Source organism: Harpia harpyja, chromosome 19 (assembly GCF_026419915.1).
Source record: "Harpia harpyja isolate bHarHar1 chromosome 19, bHarHar1 primary haplotype, whole genome shotgun sequence".
NCBI lineage: Eukaryota > Metazoa > Chordata > Aves > Accipitriformes > Accipitridae > Harpia > Harpia harpyja.
The window spans coordinates 4,712,478-4,734,910 of NC_068958.1; the positions used below are offsets into that span (position 1 = coordinate 4,712,478).

The window sequence follows — 22,433 nt, forward strand, 5'->3', positions numbered from 1 at the left end:
TACACCCTCATTATACAGAAATGTAATCCAATGCTTATCAAATATGGATTTGTGAGGGTTCCCTGAGGACACGGCAGCCACAGACTGCAACTGCAAAGGATTTCTGGGTTGGGACACGGATGCTCCAGGCTGCCTCCTTGCTGTGTCCCCAGCGTGGCGAGGCTCACTCCTCCCTGGGGAGAAGAGCCGTGGGGATGGGAAAGGCTTCTGGTGCCCAAACGCTGTCTGGACCGCTGGGCTGGCTGGGAATGTATTTTAGACCTTTTTAGTCAGGTCTGTAAAAAATGCTACGTGTACTCCAGCTTTGCTTTGGTAGATGCTCCTGTGAAGGCAGGCTTGCTGGCGAGTCACTCCCTCCCCAGCTGCCTTGTAGGGAAATAACACAAAAATTTGGTGCGTGTTCCTTGTGCTGTCTCAGGGGAGTTTTTGGTTTTGGTAAAGGTGTTTTCACCTGGAAAGTGTATCTCTGACGATGGGCGCTCGTTGGAGGGCTTAATCTCATTATCTTGAGAGGTGTAATCGCTCATCCCTGTAACACAGCAGTAACCGTAACGCAGCCTGACATGGGTGCTCTGAACTGTGGCTAAGAGGTTGTGCTGGTTTTGGCTGGGATAGAGTTAATTTTCTTCATAGTAGCTCGGGGACAATCTGTCAGATGTTCACTTGAGACTATTTTAACCCTTTGCTACTTCCATGACCAAGGATCCCTTTAGAAAAGGAAGGAGCGTGTACGTCCAGCCTTCCTTGCTGAATTTCAGAAGCAAAATCCAGCTTGTACCTGGTTTTCCTGTGTCCAGTTTGCAGACTGGAAGTCCAGCCTAGCAGTCCAGCCCCGGTGAGGCACGCAGTCCTAGCATCCCTGGCCAGTTCTCCACCGAACCACTGTTTGGGCTTTAGGATGTTATTTACTACTTCCCTGAGAACAGCACTTAATGCTGCACACACATCTTTGAGGCCAAGGGAGCAGCAAACCCAGAGGGGTGCTGGAAGCAGAGCAATTCTGTTGTTCCCCACCTGCTCTGGCAAATGGGTTTTGTTTTACATTTCTGGTTCTTCCATCTCCTGTGATTTGACAGGTGCTCTGAAGCTCATCTGCAGCTCCATAGCAATGTCACAAGTTGCTGATATTTCAATAAATCAAAAGGGAGTGGCAGTCAAGGATCCCTGGAATGGGTATTTGTTGGAGGAGGGAAGAGGCTTTACCATACCTCCATCACTGAATTCCCTATCTGTTGCGTGATCCTTGTAGTGAAATTCGGGGAGAGAAGCCTGGACACGCCGTCATGGAAGAACTTCCCTAGCTTTGATTTAAAATCCTTGCCAAATATGTGTCAGCCAAAATCCGCTCAGCTGGTGCCTCTCCAAACGCTGCATGCCAGCAAACACCACGCTTTCCCGGCGCATTGCCTTTCCACCTGGTACGAGTGGGAACGGGAGGTGAAGCCGTGGCATCCCCGGGCAGGCGGAGAAGAGCCGTGGGGGAAACCGTTCAGGCAGGCGCTGGAAAGGCTCAAGCCAGTTGTCCAAACGGATTATTATTTAGTAGCCCTCGTCCTCAGCAGCCAGGTGGGTGGATGAGGTCCAGCTGAGAGGAGAGAGTCCTGGGTGTAGGAAAATCAAACTGATTTGATCCCTTAATGGGGCTCTGCCCACCCTTGGCATCCTAAGGAAAAAATGCACCGTAGCCATGTACAGCGATGCTCTTCTTGGGTACCGGGTTGTATCAGGAGATGTGGATTTAAGGAATTCCCAGCAACATCTGCGGGGTGCTCAAGTGGCAGCAGCCCCGGCTGTACGGTGTCCGGGGAGAGGGCTGGAAGGCAGCTGTAAATTTAATGTTTGCTGCGTTCGCTGCACACATGCTATAAGATCTTGCAGGTTTACGCCCTAGGCAATAACACACACGGAGCACAAATAATTGATCCAGAATGAGCAGGTTGTGTTTTGTATTGGCTCTCACACTTGGGGCTTGGCTATGCTGACTTTCCAGGGCTGGTCTAGCCAAGGTGGGACTCATGTGAGAGGCATGTGCAAACGGAGGAGATGGGAGGCTGGAAACTGCTGGTGACGCTTTGGTTTGCAAATACCAGATCCTGGTTGTGCACAGCCTGGTGTGGGTGTATGTGTGTGCAGCTGGGTGGAAAGTGCTGGGAAATGCCCCAGGTGAGCAGGGATGCTCCTCAGCCGGTGGAGAAGAGCAAACACGAGCTGACTGGCCACTGCTGCCTGCACCGGCGCAGCGAAAGGAGAAAATACAGGGTACTCCAGCACCGCAATCTGGAGGCAACTGGGTCAAACTCTACTTGCTGTCATGGCTGCTTTTATTTTAGCAGCCTTCTCCCTGGGACTCTTCATGTTTTTACTATTGGATGCCATTATCCAACTCAGAAATAATTTAACTAGCTTGTCTCTGAATTTGGGGTCAGGTTTCTACGCACACAGAGGCTGGGGATGTTTGGCCTCAGGATTTCTTTTGCCCTTCATGAGTTTAGGGGCAAACCAGAAAATTACTCCGAGTAATTTCAGGCTCTGAAATACCCAGAAGGGTATGCGCAGAGGTGGCAACATCAAGGTCTCTGCCCAGACTTATCACTGCTGTGCAGAGCTCCTGATTTGCTTAGAAGCAAATATTCATTTGTTCTGGGAATGCATGACCTTGCTGGGGCTCGGCACGGGCTATGAGCCTGGCTGTAACCCCTGCAGCTCACTCAGGCTCTGGAGGCACGCTCATGGAGCGCAGAGACCTGGCGAGTTCCTCATGTGCGAAGTGTTCTCCAGCCCAGCTGGGTCAGTTTGTTTTTTCAAGTAAGGAGAGAGTTTATTTGAGAGTTTTCTAGATGCACAGAGATACCATCAGCAATAAACAGTGCTGGAGGAAATAGAAGAGCAGTAAGCATAATATTTTTTTGTTGTTGTTTTGCTTTATTTTTAAATCCGTAATTCCTAAAAGAAAGTGTTGGTAGTACGGAAAAAGAAAAGCGGGGGATTTCTTGTGGTGGTGTGGGGGTTTGGGCTTTTTTTTTTTTTCTTTTAAAAAATCCCATTTCCTTACTCAGCCAGGTGTCTTGCAAAGTGACCAGTGAATGTGAAGAACCCAGTTTAAGACTTGATTTTTTTTTTCTTTTCTTTCTTTTTCCCATGAAGTGCAGAACTCGGTGCCTTTTTAAATCAGGGTCTCCACAAGGCCTCTGACGCCCAGCCTCTGAAATCACGTGCACGGCCCTCGTGCTCCGTTTCTGGTTCTGTTGATTCACAGCAATGATCTCATCTTGTGCGGCGTGCTGGTCGGTAAATGATCAGCTGGGTGGCTGGTTTTAACTCACATCTAAAAATACAAGGCAAACTGGAACGTCAGGAATGTGAAGGGCATCCCTCACCTTTAACGGTGAAACCACCAGAAATTTCCCACTAACCCTTTGCAGGTCGACTGTAGAGAAAGTCTATCTGTACATCACCTAGCTCCATTTCTGGCATCTTGCTGTCAGCGGGATGTTATATATAGCTTTTATGGTAATATTTGCACCCTGAATGCAGTTTTCTTGGAGGAAATTGCATTGAGAAATGGGTGAAGAAGTAATAATAATCTGCGTAAGCCCCTGTTGCGTAAGCCCACAGTCCTCCTCCCAGAAGACAAACACACAGATAAAAGTATAGTTTTCCCAAGCAGCATGTTCAAATGGCTTTGCTAACCCTCTCGTCTGCCCGTGCTGAGCAGGGTGCTTTCCCCAAAGATGTTTCTGCCCCGGGATGGGGCCGGGAGAGCCCCCAGCGCTACCCCAGCTGGTGCGGTGGCACGGCACTCGGGTGCAATGACTCGGTTTGGGTCATCGTAGCCTTTTTGAGTGTGGTTCAAGGGACCAGCAGGTTTGGAAGCTGTTGCTCCCGGTGTGCTCCAGCAGCACTTCCAGGATGCAGCAGCCTCGGTCCTACTGGATTCCCAGTTTTAAGTAGCGGGTTAGTTTTAAGAGGGGAAACCCAAAACCTGATGATCTTCTGAAATAATCAGCATAAATCTGAAGGGAACTGATACCCCATGGCAAGAAATGTTTTTTGGTTATACCATCTGCCTTGGAAAACAAAGCGTCTGCGTTTCCAGGCTGCCATAAAAGAAAAGGGAGGTATGAATAACCAGTGAGCTACAATTCCACTTAGTGTCATATCTGTATTAGTTATATTAATATGTCCTTGTATTGCAGAAGCAATGAAAAGCCTCGGATGAGATCAGGGACCCCTTGTGCCAACTGCTGCGTGGGTGCGTAACAAGGCAGATCCTGCCTGGCCTAATAGAAAATGATAGCCGGGAGTGGCAGGAAATATTACTGGGTTTCTCTGCAAATAAGAAGCTGCTTTACAGGGAAAATGAGACACCGTTTAGCAAACACTTAAGGATTGACTTACTTTTAAGAATGTTGTTTAATCCTGTTGAAATTGAGAGGATTACTTATCCTTAAATGCATGCTTAAGCACTTCCCTGGCTGGGGGCTGGCAGGCTGGAGCACAGGAGCTGTAAGAGGAGCTGGGGTTGCACTTGGCTTTTTTTGCTCTTGGCTGCTGCTTTAGCAGGAGTTGTTGTTGGAAAAATACTCCCTGATATTGGGACAGTTACTGTTCAGTCTCGTTTTCAGAGATGCCAAGCTTCATGGAGGCTCTTTGTACCTGATCCCTCAAAGTGGGTCGCTTTGCTTACGTACCTGAGCATCGATTTGGGAGCCTGAGCGTCGGCAAGCGTGTCTGTGCACGCTGGCTCATCGCTGGAACCAGGTCCCGGGCTTTGATGTGCCAGGATGTTCAGCGCTTGGGGCTTTTCATAAAAGAACAAAGCAAAAATTGTTGGCGTAGAGAACAGTGCACTTTTCTCTTAAATTTCCCTGGAAGTCAAACCCTCCGGTATAACCGTCTGATTCATAAACTGATTTTTGTACTTTAGAAGTCTAATAATAGACCACAGAAGAGATTTATTCAATCAGTCTAGGACTTCCCTTGGACTACTTTAAGCCCCGTGGAGCAGGGCCGGGGGGCTGCCAGCTGCCTCTCCAGCCTCTGCACCCTGTTTGGGCTCAGCATTTGCAGGTACCACTCGCTGGCAGTGATGCTCTGCACCATGGCTCTGCCTGGACGAGCCCTGGAACCTTTCACGGACGCTAATGAACTCAGTCCCATCTCCTCTCCCAAACTGGGGAGAATTCTAGAGGCGGGAAACTGCGGCACAGAGAGATTTAGTAACATGCCTGGAGTGGCGTTTTAAGTTGCTGGCGATTTGGGGAGTAAGACTTGATCGCTTTGACTCCTGGTTATGCTTTAACCTGCTTTCTCCTGTTGCTGTTCATGTCATTTCCAAAAGCAAAGCCAACCTTATTTAAAAATGCAGATTGAAATGACAGCGTGCGCTTTAAAGCACTGGGAGGGACATGGTTCGCGTGGAGCTCACAGTCAGGGCTGCCTTCTCCTTCCAAGGGGGTTCAGCCCCTTTCCCTTTCTGCGGCGCAGATTTGCTCCTCGAAACGTGACATTACCAGAAGCCACGTCTTTGCTTGACGCTCCTCAAAGCCAGAGCAAACGAGAGACCGGCCAGAGGTGGGGGTGTGAGAGGGACTCGGAGAGCCAGGCTTGCTTAACACCTCCCCGAAATGGAGGTGGGAATGTCACCGGCTGGCTCTGGGAGCTTGCAGCTCGCTGGCAGGAGAGCACGTGGCTGAAGCACCTTTTCCAGAAGCGACCAGCCTTTCTCCGTGCTGCTTTTTTGTTAATTACAGTAAAATGAGGAACTTTACTGCATTTACATTCACTAACTCTCAAGTGCTAAATTTCTCCTTGAGAAAGTTTACGGTTTGTCTTCTAGTTGCACAGTAATTATGGTCTGTAATCAGTGGCTCCAGGGCAACCCTGTAAAACCAGGTGTGCCGGGGTGGTGGTCTGGTAGCTATCCAGATGGGCTCTCGAGAGTGAGAAATAGGCCAAAATATGCTCATGACAGCAGTAGCAAAAGTAATGCTTTGTCTAATTAAAAAAAATCCTTTATGCATGTCTTCTGCTTAGAAGGAAATGTCAGGGGCAACATCTTAAAAAAACAGACATGGAAGGATGCTTTGGTAAAGCCCTCTTTTGCTAGAAGAGTTATACAGGGGCAATAAAGCGTCCGAGCTGCGAGGAAGATTCCTTCTTGCTCTGGAGCTCCTTTCTGCGTTGAACTCCTGTTAGTGACGTTTTATACCAGGGAAAAACTTGGCCAAGTTTTGAGGTTCACAGAGTCTCAATGGCCTTGTTGAATAATTCAGCATCTCTGTTCTCCATGTGAAAAGTCAACTGCTAAATGCCAAACTGTGGCAGCTCCTTTGTTGCTGCCTCGGCTTCGGGTCCACGCGTGGGGCACTGGCGGCCGACAGCTGGGCTGGAATTCATGGCAATGGTAAAAGAAAAGAAAAATTAGAAGGATGAAGGTTGCAAAAGTGTGGAGGAGAAGACAGGGTTTGGAGCAGGATCTGCCACAGCAGGAGGAGCTCAGGCTTCAGGGCAGTCTGAGAAGCCGCATGCCTGCATCTCCCCAAAACAAGCCTGGTGCTTGCATGCCTCTTGCAGCGGCAAGAATTTGCATGAGGATCCGCAATGCAATTCTGATTGATGTTCTGGGATAATAACGTGGGAGGGAGAGAGGCTTTAAGTACCAACACCAATCCCAGGAGAGAAGTCAGGCACTTAGAGCACGTGCTCCGCAGGGTGACTGATCCGAAGGTGGCTTAGCAAGCCAGGGTGGCATCTTTCAGCAGGGGGGCACGTGTTCCCTAAAGAAAGCAACGCTAACGGGTGCCCCATGGCTGGGTTGGGTGCAGGGCAGCTCCAGGCAGTCACACCCCCGTGGTGTTCGGGTTTGTGTACCTAGAGGAGAGCTGGGGGCCCGGGACAGCAGGGACTGCTCAAAAAGTCCTTTATCTGTGTCCTGGACGCAGGCATCTCTATTCATTCCAGTGGATGGGAAACCAGTCCAAAAATAATAGGTTTGTTTTTTCAATCTAGCTTTGAAATGATGAATATGAGCAAGAGTAAAACATGTTTTATATCTATAAGGGACTAAAACCATTCTCTGTTTGTCTTCATTGAAAATTCTGCATAGCAATTAAAACTTCCATTAAAAATGGGAGTTTTCAGAAAAAGCTGGTGGCTTTACTGTTCCTGATTGTGATGCTGATGAAAATATTTTGTTGTTGAATCACTTCTGGCTGTTCTCCCCCAGAAAAGGGCGATGGTCTGCACTCACCTCTGACAAACTGATGATGCATCTTTATTGAAATGCAGGAAGTCAAGACCATTCAATCTTGGCAAGTTTGCCTCAATAAGATCATTTTGTGGGGGGAGAGATGAAAGGAATGACAAACCTTTTGTAATAAAATACAAAGTAAGAGGTTTTTTCCGATGGTTCTCAGTGTTGCATAAAACCTATTGGAGCAGGTCTGGATATATGAGTGGCAGGATGGAGTTTCCTTGGATGATGCCGTTGAATGGGTATCTTTATAGCTGAGGGTTAAATGTCTTTGATGCACAGCGGTAAAACCAAAAGCAGTGTTTGCACTGATGGTGTCCTCCAAGCCCTGATGGTGACGTGCTGTGACACGGATGGGGGGGACTGGAGCACATCCATTTCAGTGGGTGTTCAGGTCCAAATACCAGGCTGTGGGTCCTCGGGTTCCCACCAAACCTTCCTCTGTCTTCAGTAAGCACACCAGCATTTTTTTCTCTCATTTCCAGGTGATCTCTGCAGTATCCAGACTCTCCTTCCACAGTATTGCTCAAACCAAAGGAATTAGGTAAGATCCTTTCAATGTGATGCTTTAAATAATGTTTCTCTCTCTCTCCCTATCCGTATTCCTTGTATTTAATCACATCAGACTCCCTAGAAGCATTAATATGGTTGGGATATATTAGGGTTAAACAGACATTAACGGTGCCTTTGGGATGTAGGCAGGGTACTTGTAAAAGAACCTTACCAGCTGCTCAGGAATAGTTTACAAATAAAATAAGTGAGAATGTAATGAGTTGCATGCCGTACGCCTGCTGGGGAGGGTAGCAGAGTGGGTTTTAGTGTCTCTTGCTGGAGGTTTTGCTCAGGTCCCCTCTGCAGGGGCTGTGCAGCTGAGGATGGGGATGCCAGGAAAGCCAGCGATGCCCATCCCTTTTGCTCTGCCCATAGAGCTGTGGTGTCACCCAACTGTCCCCACTTGTCACCCTGGTCTGTGCAGAAGTGTCCAGGTGGCCTTTCAGTCACTAACAGCTGGGGAATTACCTCCTGGCTCTGACAAAGGCACATTAGTGCTGAATGGGTAATGGGGGTTAATAAGTAACCTGGCCCTGGCACGCAGGGTGGGCTGCCCTGCTGCTGGGGCTCCTCCTCTGCTAATTGAAGGAGCAGTGGAGAAGGAATTAAAAACAGTAGAGAACCCTCTTAAGCAGAGCTGTTATCCTGGTCTTTGTTCAATTCCCTGCAAAATTGGATCACAATTGGTTTTCTCGTTAGTGTGCATTTTTATTATTAATCTGCCGGCAGCATCTCATTAGGACCACAGATATAACTGGGAGGAGTTCTCAGCCTAAAGTACCTTTCCTCCATTTTTGAGGGATTTTTTGCGTTGTGTTTTTCCCCCAGCTATAGAACACATTCGCTTTTCTCCGCAGAATGTGTCTTGCTGCTATTCTGGTCAGGGTGTAGCATGGCATTGGTCTGCGGCTGCATCCCAGGGCCAGCCACAGCCAGGGTGTGGGGTGCAGGCTGGATGGGGTCCCTGCTTTACTTCTAGCCCTGCTGCCCATGCCCACCACCCCACCCCACCATTTCCACTGTTTGAACTTATTTTCACTGCCTTAACTGCACTGATATTGCTGGAGGGGAACAGCTTTTTACCTGTAAAACAAACTGGGAGCTTTCCCATCTGTTAAACAGGAATCTGACAGATCCCACCAGGACTGGGGGGAGATTCAGGGGGCAAAGGTTTATAAAGCACACTGAGGAATAAAGACGTACTGTAAGTTAGGGACTATTTAATATTAAGGATAACCCTGAGTCCTGGAGAAGCCCGCAATGATTATTATTTTAAGGGAAAAGAACATCCAAGGCATTTGGAGGCAGGGAGTAATGGGGGAACCCCCGTGCACAAGCTGCAAGTGCCTTTGCAAGGGCTGGATTTAAGTGTCGGGGCATCGCTGGAAGAGGTCGCGATGTGTCACCCCTGGCAAAGCCCTTCCCTTGGCAGGGAGATCCTGGTGTCAGTTCAGAGGATGAATGAGCCGGTCGTCCTCTGGGAAGGCTTTGGCTGAATCACTGGTGTTTGTGTTGAGGTCTCCCGCTGCCAGGGATGGGCGGGTTGGGCGATAGCTGGGAGCCAGGGGCAGGGAGGCTTTGCTATTCTTGTGGATAGGTGGCTTTTCCTCATTTATTGTACAACCGGCATTTACGGTTCCCACTAAAATCCCTTATCTTGGAAGCCTTTGGCACCATAATTACGCAAGAATAGCACAGGGCTTAGTGGGTCTTTGCTTCTAATTCTGTTTTCCTGCGTATTAACCCTGCTTCTCCTCCCCATTGCCAGCTCTGTAAGAACAGAAAATGTTGTCGCTCTGTTAGCTGGAAAATACCCCCCCCCCGGGGGTGTCCTTTCCCATCACTGCTGTCCCCTGCAGTCAGAGAACCCTCCCTTTGTCCATTGCCGCACATTTTTTCCTTTTAATTAGATCATTTCTTGCTACACCATCACAAAAGCCTCAATGACAGAAACTAATCTCGGATGAATTTAATCTGTGGGAACCAGCAGCAGCTCTGGCTCCCCGAAGGGACTGCTCACGTCGGCCACTGCCCCTCAGCTCACTGGGATCCCCACTGATGATTGGGGTCCCTACGCTTCCCTCCCCCAGTGAAGATGCTGCCATTGAAATAAATGGGAAAAGTCTTATTGGCTTAGGCCCGGTGCTCAAAAACACGGTAAATACAGTGCAATATAGGATGGCATATGGACTGTGTGGTCTTCAGCCCCGTATCTTGAATGTGGCTCTGCTCCAAACCCTATTTTGGGTCTAAAACTTCAGGATCAGGCAGATTAAGCCTATTACTTGTCCTTAAATAAGTTTCATGGCATGTAGGGTAGAAAAATAAAAATCAATCTTGTATGCTATTCAGTGAAAAAAGAATAGTCTTTCTGTCTAATAATTTCTAGACACATGAACCTTGCCAGAGAAACCTTGTTTCACAGAGTAAATCAGATAGCTATCAGGATAGCTATGTTGAGATGACAGAGTGTTTTTTCCAAGAAACAAGCTACAAGCAGCAAAACATGGCAAAAAATGATCTTAAATGCAATGTTTTGTTTGCAGCACACTAGGCTGGGCTTAATCTATTGCAGCTGTAGCTACAGCCCGTGCTGTGTCTCACCTCCTCCTGCTCTGTTCTAGTCCCAGTTGCAGGTTTTGGAAGTCCTGCAGAAAACAGTGTCACCCTCCAGCATGGTACATCGCTGACTTACCTCCTAGCAGGTGACGGTCTCTAATGATTGCAAAAATAGATTTCTGTCTTGTACGAGGCTGTGCAAACAGCACAGGTGATTAAAGAAGCGTGTAGTTGCAAGGACCACCACCACCACCGCACTGGGTTATTTTTTGGGTAGTGTGCCGTGCATAACAAGCCCCTTGATGATAAGAGGCTTATTGGTGCCTCCTAGAAAAAGGCACATTTTCTCTCTTTAATTTAAGGCATTCAGAAGAAAGGTGGTTTTGTGGATAAAGATACCTGCTGAAGGGAAAGCGGATGCACGAAACTACGTTCGGATCTTGGCTCTGCCCCAGGTGCTGTACAAGGCCCTGGGCAAATCCCTTAGCTTTGTATGTCTGATTTTCCGCTCTCAGAAATGGGGAGATGAGAAATGCCTTTGTTCACCTGGCTTGTTGGAGACAAGACCTGCCTGCTCGGTGGGCACAGGCAGCCTTCGGCAGCACTGCCGCATGATCTTCTTTGGGAGCACAGGTTCTGCAGTAATGTGATAATACCCTTTTCCTGGGGTTTTCATCCCTGCGTCGTTTTACAGAGCTGTATGTGGAGACAAAGAAAAGATCCTCATGGTGTAGCATTGCCCATCAGCTAAGGAGAGGGGATTTTTTTTAATTGTTACTGTTTCTCAGCCTTTCCTCCATCTGTCTGGAGGACTGTCAGCAGTCGCAGTGAGAAGTTACCACCGTGCTCCTTGCTCATCCGTGGCTGTCTCTGAACAAGAAACCTTCATTTTACAGCCAGGTCTCACCAGGAGTTTCCACTGCAGACCCGACTCACGGCCCGTTAAGTCCATTACCCCATTTCTCACGGTGGTTGGCACTAAATTCTTCCAAGTTAGGTGAGAGGATCTTGCAGCAGACAGAAGCAGTGTGGTCAAACGGGGGTACTGTGCAAAGGTCCTCCTCTGCTCTGGAGGATGAGTTTTCATTCCAAGTTTTCTCGAGCAAACTCAGCTCTCTGGAGGACAACAGGACTTCTTGTTGCAGGTCCCGATAAACCAGGATTTTTTTTTTCTTAAAGTTTTTTTTTCCTTAAGACTCCTGCTGCAGCCCTGGCTGTTCTCCGTTGCCCGTGGTACATCCCAGCGTCCTCTGGGCTCCGGCCGTTGTCCAGATGTGACGAGCTCCACTGACTTGAATGTGAGCTGTGAGCGGAGGGGGCACGTGTTTTTTCATCTCCCCGAGATATGTGTTTTTCCTGGAAGCAGAGTTTTGCAAGCAAAGCAGGAGGTTAAGGAATATTGGCTCATGCTGCCTGCATGCATTTTTAATGTGTGCACAGTGAAACCATCTGAAAATGGGAAGGAGTTAGCATGTTCAAAGGCCTTTTACTGAGGCCCTTAATCTAAGTAAATCCTTTATATATGAACTGAACCTCTCAGTGACTTTCTTCAGAAGGCACTACAGTTAATAAAACAGATTTCAAAACATTTGCAAATGGGGAGGAGGGGTGAATCCTGTTTGTCAAGAGGAGGTTTTCTCCTCCGGGAGCAGCGGTGGTGCTTTGGCCGGGTGGCAGAGGGAAGGAGAAGGGGATGGTTGTGTTTTCCCCATCCTGGGGGCCAAGGCAGGACCCCCTCCGGTCGGTGGCACGGCACAGCTACCTGGTGACAGCTGGTGGGAAGATTAAGTGACATTAGTTTTACCTCCAGGCAAACACAACGAGGCCAGCCCATCGCCCTAGGCAGAGGTTTCCCTTGCATGTAAACCAATAAATAAATACAAGCCAAAATGCTGATTTTCTTGGCAATTAACCTCTGCACGTCACATGCCCTGAGGTGACAGAGCAGATTTGCTGGCAGTCGAGGGCAAGCCCTTGGCTGGGAGCTGCCTGTTGCCTGCCTGTGGCTGCAGGGCTGGTTTGATCTGGGGGAGCGGTGATGGTGATGGCTCTTGGGATGCCTGCGAGTCCCTTGAAAGTCCTGTACATTAGGAGCTGGGATTTGCTGTTTTGCTTACAGGAGGCTGGACACGTCAGTGGAGGAGAGAAACCCTCCTGGCTTTCCAGAGTAGGGGCTGGCATCGGTCCTGATGCTCACCCGAGCCCCTGGGTGCCCTCCATCCCAGCAGATCCCAGTGCCGAGTGGGTGTCAGGGCCGGGGTGCCCACAGGCACCCCGTTGAGTGCAGACCACCGTCCGGGCCATCGTGTCTCCATTTTGCCCATCTCTACAATGCAAATGGTGAGTTGGGAGGAGAGAAGCTCCAGGTCGGAGCTGCCTCTGGTCAAGTTCAAGGCAGGTAAATGAGCTGTACCAGCATCTTCCCATCAGTGGGGATTTAACCCAGAGGAGACTTTCCTACCACCCTGCTTTGCCTGCAAACCCCATGCCTTGCTAATGAGGTTCAGTATTGCTCAGCTTTGCCCAGGTAAACTATTAAAACAGACTGACGTGCTCAAAATGAGGTTTGCAGCATTATCAGCCCTGGAGTTTCTGTACTTAACAGCTTGCCAATAATATCAGGATGTGTGTAGGGGTGAAAGGGAGGAGGGATGGGAAGGGAGAGTCACAAGCGTCCCGCCTGCGCCATTCACGGGGTTGTAATATTACCGTGCTGAGCGAGCGGCGTTCCTCAGTGTGGTGGTGCCCTGCCAGCCTGCAGGAGAGGGGCAGAGGGGGGCAAATGGAGCTGGACCTGCGTGGGCAGCCCTCGAGCCCCTGCCCTGCAAAATGTGCATGTTTCTCTGCTCCCAGTGTGTGTCATTCGCCGGTCAGCTGTGTTTGGTATGGAAATTCCCTCGCCCTTCATCTACCAGTTCAGAATTAAACCTAGAGTTTTTTCCAGGTTTCATGACTTTAATCTATTTCCCTGTCTGACTGAGCCCCGCTACGTTGTGGGGATACCCTTACGTTTCCAGTGGTGGTCTCCTCGTGGAGGAGACTTTGCGATCCTGCCAGCTAAACCTACTTCTTGCAAAAGATGGGATGGCACAAGCCCTAGCATAGCTGATCAAGGAGACGTTCCCCTTGCTGTCCTAGAGAAGAGAAGGGAGATAAGGGGAAATCTTTTATGGGATTTGCAAAGATTCTCCAGCACGGTGGAGGCTTCATGCTGATCATAATTGGGCTCTGGTCCCCCTGCCCCTGGGGATTGTAGCTCAACTCAGGAGGCGGATCCTTCCATGTGTGAAAATGGCAAGCAATTAAAGTTGCTAGCAATTAAGTCCCAGAGTGTCTTCTGGTGAGGAGGTAGTTACGGGACCTCTTCTCCTGTAAGGTTGGTTTTACAAGGGCTGTTTTATTCGTTGCCAGTGTGGGCTCTGTAATTGCACTTTGCCTATTAGTTTTTTTACTGCCGTTGTGTATCCATTGTACGTGCTGTAAGCATTGCTATAAAGTGGATATAGAAGGCTGTGGAAGGAATCCGTGGCTGGAAATACGTACGGGTGCTGTGCAGCGCTCTGCTGTGCTCCAGGGCGTCAGGGACTGGGACCAGTCCTGGGACTGACCACCAGTCCTGACCAGCACAAATCCGCAGAGGTTCCGCCGCAGACCTTGCAAGCCCGGGGTCGAGTGGAGATGGCCTCCTGTGACATGGACAGACCTTCTTTAGGAGGGACCGTAAAGCTTCTTCCTTTGTCAATAAGCAGGATCTTTGGCTAAAAGCAGTTCCTTTCCGGCTAAAAATGTTTTTAACGCATTTATTTTGGCAAGTATGTATCCTCACAGACTTGCTCCTAAGAGAGTCTGAAAAATATCATTGACATGTTTTTCTGTGCGGCTGCTTTGTAGGCTTGGGAGATGCTGAGGTCACCCCGTAAGCATCTGCTAGTAAAAGCAAAGGCAGTTTCTCTCGCCCCCTCCCCACCAACAGCTTTGCATGATGAAGATACAATTCCGACGTGCACAGCTCTGCTTAATAGCCACATGTGGGGCTTGCTGGTTTTTGGGGTGCACCTGCCTTGTTATCGCTCATCGACTTTGCCCGTGTAGTGCTTCCCTCGGGGTCCCTCTTGTGTCACTGGCCACCCTCGCACCATCTCACCTTTGGGTGCACCAGCAAGGCATAAACAGCTCGCTCTCCTGTGCAGGGTCGGTGCATAGGTTGGCAATCAAAGGTGCTGGAAAGGTCTCCCTGAAATGCCGTCCTTGCCCCAAGAGAGAAAGGAGATGGAGTCCTTGCCCCGATGGAGAAAGGCTTCAGGCTCGGCTGGTCCAAAACGGGGGACTCGGAGGTTGGGGGGGCTCCTGGCACTGGGGTACAGGAGGGCTCGGGGCTGGAGGCACGACCATGGGCTGTGTCTGGAGAGAGGTGTACTCAAGTGCTCCGGAACAAACCGTGTCTCTTTGCACCCCACCGGAGAGGGGGAAGCATACGTCTTTTTGTTCCTTGTGGACCACAGAAAGTGCTGCTCGGCCCAGGTGGGCTGTTTAGATCTGGTTTGCATTGCACAGTAGGACCCTCCTTGGCTGGGATGTGCTGGTGGTGCTTTCGTGCAAACAGCCAGCAGTGCTGGCGCTGGTCTGAAGCAGGCAGAAATATGTATTTAGGTAGTTATTTGTTTTTATTGGCATGCGTTACATAGGATTGCAGCTGCTCAGGTACACCAGAGAAACTGCTGCTCGGACTGCTAAAAGATTTCCTTGTGCTGCTTTGCTACAAGTTAAAAATGGGGGGTTTAAGGGTTTTGTTTTAACAAAAGTTTTCCAAAGTTAAAAATGGGGGGTTTAAGGGTTTTGTTTCAACAAAAGTTTTCCAAAGTTAGGCAATTGCAGAGCCTTGTGGGGATGTTGTTAAATACCATGGGATGCGTCCCAGCTCTTTACGTCCTGGCTGTGATTTATCCTTATGCTCCCCAGGTGAGCGGTGCCATCTGCCCAGAGTGAACGTGCCCGGAGGGAGCTTGGCTTAGTTTGCTGGCTCGCCGGGGTGAGGGCTCTGACCGTCTCCCTCCACGGTGGGTGCAAAACCCCTCTGCCCCGGTGCTGGGCTCGGCAGGGCACTGCTGCAGTTTTGAGGCAGCAGATGAGCTGTAGGAGCATCCTTCCTCCTTCCCAGCCCGTTGCTCACGCGTTCCCGGTGGAAGCAGGGCCATGGGGACATCCCACCGGGAGGGAGGGCTGCCCACGTCCCTGCCCAGAAATTGATTTTCAGCCACGGTGTTTTCAAATCTAGTTTTCTTCTGAGTCAGAGACCTGGGCCAAATCATTTTTTAGTGATTGGTTGTGCTGTTGCCCCAGAGGGTTTGGGGTTTTTTTCCCCTTTCTTTTTGAGAAAGATGTTTCTGGATTCCCCTTTTGATTTTATCCATCTGTTATCGTCAACGTGGAGCTGAAGTGAGGAGAAAATCATACCGCTTTCTTGAGCGAAGCATTGGTACATGAGAATTTTTTAAAAATGCGATAATGTGTTGAAACATAAAATTATATGAGCTGTTATTTTCTTGTCTCATAGTCTCCAGAAATACTCAGTTCAGATTTGAGCTAAAGATAAAGCGGGGCATGCAGCTAACCCTTGGGCACTGTGCAGTGCACTGTGCTAAATGCTGTAAGTACTCTCCTGCAAAATCATCATCTTTGTGTTATCTGATGATGTAGCTTGCTGTTTCCCCACTGAATTTCTATCAGAATTAATCTTGTGAGAATTTTTGCAAGTTCCAGACCACAAATAAAAGCAAATAATAATTTTTCAGAGGACATGTCTAAACTTTGGCACAGCATGAGGTGCTTCTTTCCAGAGATGAGTAATGTAACACAATAGTATGATTTTAATTAAATTCAGCAGCTTTTGGTATGCTCCGATGTGTCTTGTTCTGCAGGGAGAGAATTGATTCCATTCTGCTTTATAAAAATGGCTCTTGAGCATTAATAGCGTGGTTTTCATCCATCTCGCAGCACTTTACCAAAATCATTCCCTGACACTGTTCCCATTTCACAGATGGGAACCAAAACTCAGAGGTGCTGCCTGGGTCGAGAGCGGGGCTGGAGAAGCAGCTCCAAGTCACCTCTTTGCTCGTCCCTGGTCAGCTCACAGCCACCTCTTGGTACATCAGTAAATTAAATGCTGCTTTAATCTGCTTAATCCCACCAAAGCCGATGATGAATGCATTTTCAGTTGTATGTAAACATCTTGCAAACCCACATGGTTTTCTTTGGACTTTGGCTTCAGGAGTGCTGTGCTCATGAAGGCACGACGGCGTGCCCAGGGGACCCGCTACAGCTCCGGGGTGCCGGGACTGATGGGGGACCCATGGGGATGGGGTGATCCCGTGCTCAGGGAGTGGCTTGCCATCCTGAAGAAAAAGAGGAGCTCAAAAAAAGAGGGAAAGGTTGGAGCTATCGAAAATGACATGCTACGAACAGCCGAGGTCTGAGCGCTTCCCCTGGAGAAATGTATTTTGGGATTGAAGCAGCATTAAACCTCAGCAGTGGGACAGATGGACTCATCTGGAAGCACGGGAGCTGAAGCCAGCTGCGAACCCCCCACCCAAACTCACACGGAAAGCACAGCCTGAAGCCCAAAACCTCAGTCCCGTGGGTTTTCTTTGTATTGCCATGATACTTTCTTCAAAGCGGGGTTGTCGGAGGATCTCTACACCCAGCCATGGGTTTTGTGAGCTACTGCAAGGTGTAATTATGGTCTGTAGGTACCATGCTATGGAAATGTTTTTCTGCCAGATCCTGAGCCAGGAAGACTCAGCACAGCCCCATCCATCCCAGCAGAGCTGTAGAAGCTCCTTTGTGCCAGCTTGAGGCTCTGGTCCTTCCATTTACGAAGAAATACCTCGCAGAAGGGGCAGCAGATGGGAGCAGCTCAGGTTTCATGGGTGTACTCCACCTGCTTTTTAAAACACTGAAGTGTGATCACTGGACTTAGGAAAATAGGGGGGGATTATCATGCTGGTGTTGGGAGGCTGGAATCCCACTCCCAGTAAGGGACGAGCCACCTCCTTTAGTCTCCTGTGGGTATTTGCACAAGCCATGAAAACCTCCTTGCAGATCTGCCTGACAGATGATATCCACCAAGAGCGGCCTTGGATGGGAACACCTCCGTGGGACGGTGGGCAGCGAGTGGGACAATTGCACCCTGCCCACTTCTAACCAGGCTTTCTGTTCTCACGGCTGGTGTTTGACCCCAAGAAATCAGAACGGAGACCAGGAAAATAGAAAATAAATCATGCCGGATCCTCCCTGCTCTGTCACACGTGGATTTGAGGCTAAGATGCTACTGTACAAAATTATCAGACTAAAGCTGACCCATCCCTGACCCTCTGTATTCTCAGTGATGGTATCACGGAGGTGAACAGCTGGCTTCAGTTGCTGGGACAAGGCACCCAGATGCTGAAATATGTTCATAAATAAATAAATCTTTCTGCTTATTGCTGTTAGAATTGCAGCCTACCTGGCTCTTCCCATTAAATAATTCAGAAGAGAGAGCAGCCAGGCAGTGCATCGAGCTGCGCCTTCTCCCCGCAGAGAGGATTACTGCAGGGGAGCGCGCGGGGGTGGCTGATGAGGATACGGCGTGGGATGGATCATGGGGTAACCCGAGTGACTGCTGAGAGCAAGGGAGGGGTTTTGCATTAGATGCCTCCTGAAATATTAATTGATTATCCCCCTGTGTGATGTACTCTGGCTGCGGGCTGCTCCTGCCTTGCCTTGCAAGAGCTCGTTGCGTTTGCAGGGTGCTGTGTGCTGTGCATGCGCAAGCTCTCCGGCCCAGAAAGTAGCCTAAATGTTTTGTAAGATCAAGGGGGTGCTTTGCATCGCGTGTCGAGAACGATCATCTGCTCCAAGTCTTGTCCTCAAGAGGAGAAGCTCACTCTAAACTCTGTAACAAATTACTTGGTCTTTCCTTCTCTTTTAGGCTCTAAAACAAACACATCAGATTGATCCTACTTTCGCTCTCTTCTTTGATCTCTGGAAGCGATGCTGTTGAATGCTGTGGGGTTTGTCTGTGAAGAAGTCTACTCTGGGAGGTTTATTATCTCTAAGAGCCTGTTCCAGCGGTGTTTGATGTTGCTGGGGCTTTTGCTCTTCATCTGAGTGGGATCAGGCTTGCTGCAGCCCAGGCGCAGGCTGGGAGGATAAATGGCTCAGCAGGTGGTTTTTCATGATGGTGGAGTGAAAACCAAAGTCTAGTGCTTAACTAATGATACTAAATAAGAGCCGTTTTCAAATGAATTTAAATGAACTGGGATTTCTGCAAACCTGTTGGCTTTCAGTGAACTCAAAATACTTTACTCATTACTGTTGGGCATTCCCAGCTATAGCATTTAGTACTGTGTATGGAGTTGCAATGCACCTGGAGATCTGTAACAATTTCCCAGGGAACCAGTAGCTCTTAGACCCCCTGACTTCCAATGTTTCTCCTCTTTTTTAGAAAAATAATGACATACACACTGGTCCCAAACAACGCAATTGCTCTTGGGGAGCTCATGGCTGGAGAATGTGCAGCACCATCGTCCAGCCAGATGGAGATGCTTCTCCCTGCATGGTTGGGGCCAAGTTGATAATCTGCATGAAGGCGTCTAAATGCAAGTCCTGTGCTGGACCTGGATCTGTACAAGGGGAACCCTAGTGAGAAACAGTGGGTTATAAGTTCACCCAGTTGATTTTTCTTAGAGTTGCCTTGACGTGGATCTAGTGGGGCAGGAGTGAGAGCAGGGCTCTTTTCCCCCTGGCCTCTCCCCACCACATCAAATCTGTTTCTGCAGCCAGCTCAAGTGGAAAATGTCACCCTGAGACGAGCCTGGCCCGCGGTGGGGAGCCACGAAGGTGATATGATGGGAAGCGGCAAAACCAGTAACACAGGGAATAATTGATGGGACAGGGCTGGGGTGGGCTTCCTGCCAGCACTGCCCTGACCACCCCTGGTGCCAGTGCGAGTCTAGGTAGAAAAGTGTTTAATATGTTTTTCTATAGCTGGCTGCTGGAGGTGCATCCTCATCAGCTCATTGCTGGAGGATTAATTTTTCCTGTGTTCAGCGGAGAAAAATAATGTAAATGGATATATAAGGGAACTTAAGCCAAAAGTAGGGATATAGTTTAAATAACAGCCATAATTAGAGAGGCTAAATTAAATGATGTTGTTGCACACGGGGCTTTTGGGGAAGAGCAAGGACCGTTTGGGCAAGAGCTGCCCAAAGCCCATGGCACGGTCCCAACCCCGGGTGACTTGTCCTGCAGTCTGGCACCCTGTTTTGGAGAAGGGGAGAGGAGCTGTGGGGAGATGGCAGCTCTGCTCCCGCAGCAGTGACCTGGGGACACGGGGAGCCTCTCCGGAGCCGCTTGTGGCATGGGCAGCTGGGGAGGGAGGCACGAACAAAGGGCAAACCCAAGGCTTTCTCCAAAAAGCCGTCCTTCAGCTCCAGATTTTAGATGGTCCATTTAGTAATCCTCTCCTCGGTGTGACTTTCCTTCTAATTGCATTCTGTGCATCCTTATTTAGCCATTAGCTGCTCTTGCGGAGATACAGGTTATTAATTCCTCCCCTGCCCTGACTTTCACTCCGGTGCTTTACCAACGGTCAAGGTGAAGCTGGGAGGGCTGACGGAGCTGCCGTCTCCATGAAACTCTCATTAGAAAATATTTTTCTCTCTTTGCTGTCTCCTTGTCTTACATGATGGGGGTTGTCACAGGAACTGATTACACCTCAAGCCCAGATTTACGGTCAGAAATGTGTGCTTGTGATTTTAATATTCTTTATGGCTCTTTTACTTCTTTCTTTCTGGCATGGTGAGCACTGGAGAAGGAAATAGTCAGAGATTAAGAGCAGAAGATGCATGTAAAAGAAAGGATGTCATGTCTTGTGGTGTATTTTTTTTCTTTTTTTGTTATTATTTTAACAAGCGGTGTTTAAGCAGAGGTCACCTCCGATTTCTCCTTTCTTGCCAAAGCTGTGCAGGATGGTGTAGCCCTGCAGCAGCGGCTGCCGTACCCCCTCGCCTGTCGGGGCTGAAGTCCGAGACCGGTTCCCGTGATCGGCTCAGCCATGGGCAGGAGGAGCTGGTGGCTTTTTTTTCTGCGCTTCACGTGGCTTTTGTATTTGTCACTAATCCCTAGGCGACAGCAGGGGAGAGGACATGCACGCAGACACACACGTTTTGTAAAGATCCTGGGTGCCTCCTGGTCTCTCACTGCACCTTTATGCTTTGAAGTTTCTCTCCAAAACGGGCTTCTACCTGACATCTTGCAAACACATGGGCAGCTGTTTGTGCCAGATGTTGGGGTGTTGGGACGATCGCCCAGTGGCAACTGCTTTGCAGTGAGACTATGAGAGCAAGCACAGCCCCATCTGCTCTTCCCACCCATCACTCTCGTCCCTCCCGTGTTGCAGCTTTACACGTGGGCATGGTTAGACGTGCCAGCCTTGGGTGCTCCTTGGTTCCCGTGGGTTTGCGTCTCCTGCAGAGGCACGGCAGCCCGGATAGCCGGTGGAGCATGAAATTGTCCCGCTCTGTGGCTGCGGTCACCGTGGCTCTTTTCCCCCCTGGGCTCACCACCTGGCCGTAGTTTTAATTGAACTCGCTGCAGGTTTGAGCACTATTTCAAAACACTTGGTCTGAAGCTGCTCACCAAAGGAAGAGTGAAGTATAGCAGAGGAGGGAAGGCAAATTAATGCTAGAGACAGGATCCAAAAATAGCAAATTCGGGGGCTAGCCAGGCCATGTATTAAGTCATTCAGGAGAGGCAATCTGTCGTGAAAGCGGGAGGGTGGGAGGGAAGAGGAAGAAATTGCTCTTGGGGACAGTTAAAAGTTCACATGTATCCAGCTTTGCTCCCTCACAGCATCAGCATCCCATCCCGTGTAGCTCTTAGCCTGGGGACCCCCGGCTGCCCTTGCCGTGATGCCCACGGGGGATGGACGGAGCTGCCCTGCTGCAGCCCACGTTCCCTGCGCTCCGGCTGGAGCAAGGCTTGCTGAGACCAGCCCGACGCAGCCGCAGTCGCAAGGTGCATCCAGCCCCAGCAGAGCTGTAGCCCACCGTGGCCCCGTGCCAGCAATAATACATTGCGTTTAATTAAAGCAGTATTTTTCATCTCCTTCATACATTATTTGGTTATTACTTCAGAATGAGCCAAGGAATTCTTGCTTTCCCCCCACTCTCTCTCTTTCTCTTTTAATCTGCTTTTTCCCCCTTCCTTTTGCCCTTTTGGTGTCCTTTCCCTCATCGCCAGGGTTTTAACTTTTTTCAGCTATCGCAAAGTTGTTAAGATGAGGAAGCCCAAGTTTTGTAAGGACTCACTCATTCTGGTGGGATCGGCTGCTTGCAGCAGTGGCAGATGCCGATGGGATGTGGCTCGGTGTGCCCCGGCCGAGCGGGGCAGGAGCTCGCAGGTAGAAATTCTCTATCACAGGTGGAGAAGAGGGTGTTTGTCTCAATGAGTCCAACGCCGGACTTGAATTAGATTTCTACTGAGTCGTTTGTGCAGCACGAGCACAGCGGGGAGCGGCGGCTCAGACACGGGTCTCAGAGATGCTGTTAGACGATGCAGCTCCTCGCTTTGGTCCTCAGATGGTGCCCAGCGGTGCACCAGCCTCACCACCTGGTTTCTTGTCCTGCCGTGCCAGCGCTGCCCGCGGGAAGCAGCGGAGATGATGTCCTCCTGGGAGCTAACGTCTCAATAGGAAAAAAATGTATTTGCAATGAATGTTTTGTTCTGAAACACCCTCTGCTCAACTGGATGCTCGGGGCTGGGCTGAGTTCGACTGGGGCTGCAGGGGATCTGCTGTGAGGGGTGAGACACCGATAACGCTGTCATTCCTCTCCTTCCCCAGGCCCTTCCCGTCGGAGGAGACCACGGAAAATGATGACGACGTATATCGGAGCTTGGAGGAACTGGCGGAGTAAGTGGCCTCACCTTCTCATGGGGAGGGGACGCGAAAAGGGAAAAGTTGCAATGTAGTTCCAGCAACGACAGATAAAAATTGACAGCAGGGCTCGGAGAGCCGGGCCGGCTGCTT

General features: G+C 49.6%; 1 protein-coding gene across 6 annotated transcripts in view; it reads left to right on the top strand.

Moving 5' to 3' along the window:
- The window catches only part of VAV2 (vav guanine nucleotide exchange factor 2), a 151,376-nt gene that overhangs the window by 90,306 nt on the left and 38,637 nt on the right, over positions 1-22,433 (top strand). For all 6 annotated transcript variants that reach the window (XM_052814994.1, XM_052814996.1, XM_052814997.1 and 3 more), the window contains exons 3-4: positions 7,741-7,799; positions 22,248-22,316. In XM_052814994.1, coding sequence (XP_052670954.1) covers positions 7,741-7,799; positions 22,248-22,316 — 128 coding nt within the window. The remainder of the gene's footprint in view (positions 1-7,740; positions 7,800-22,247; positions 22,317-22,433) is intronic.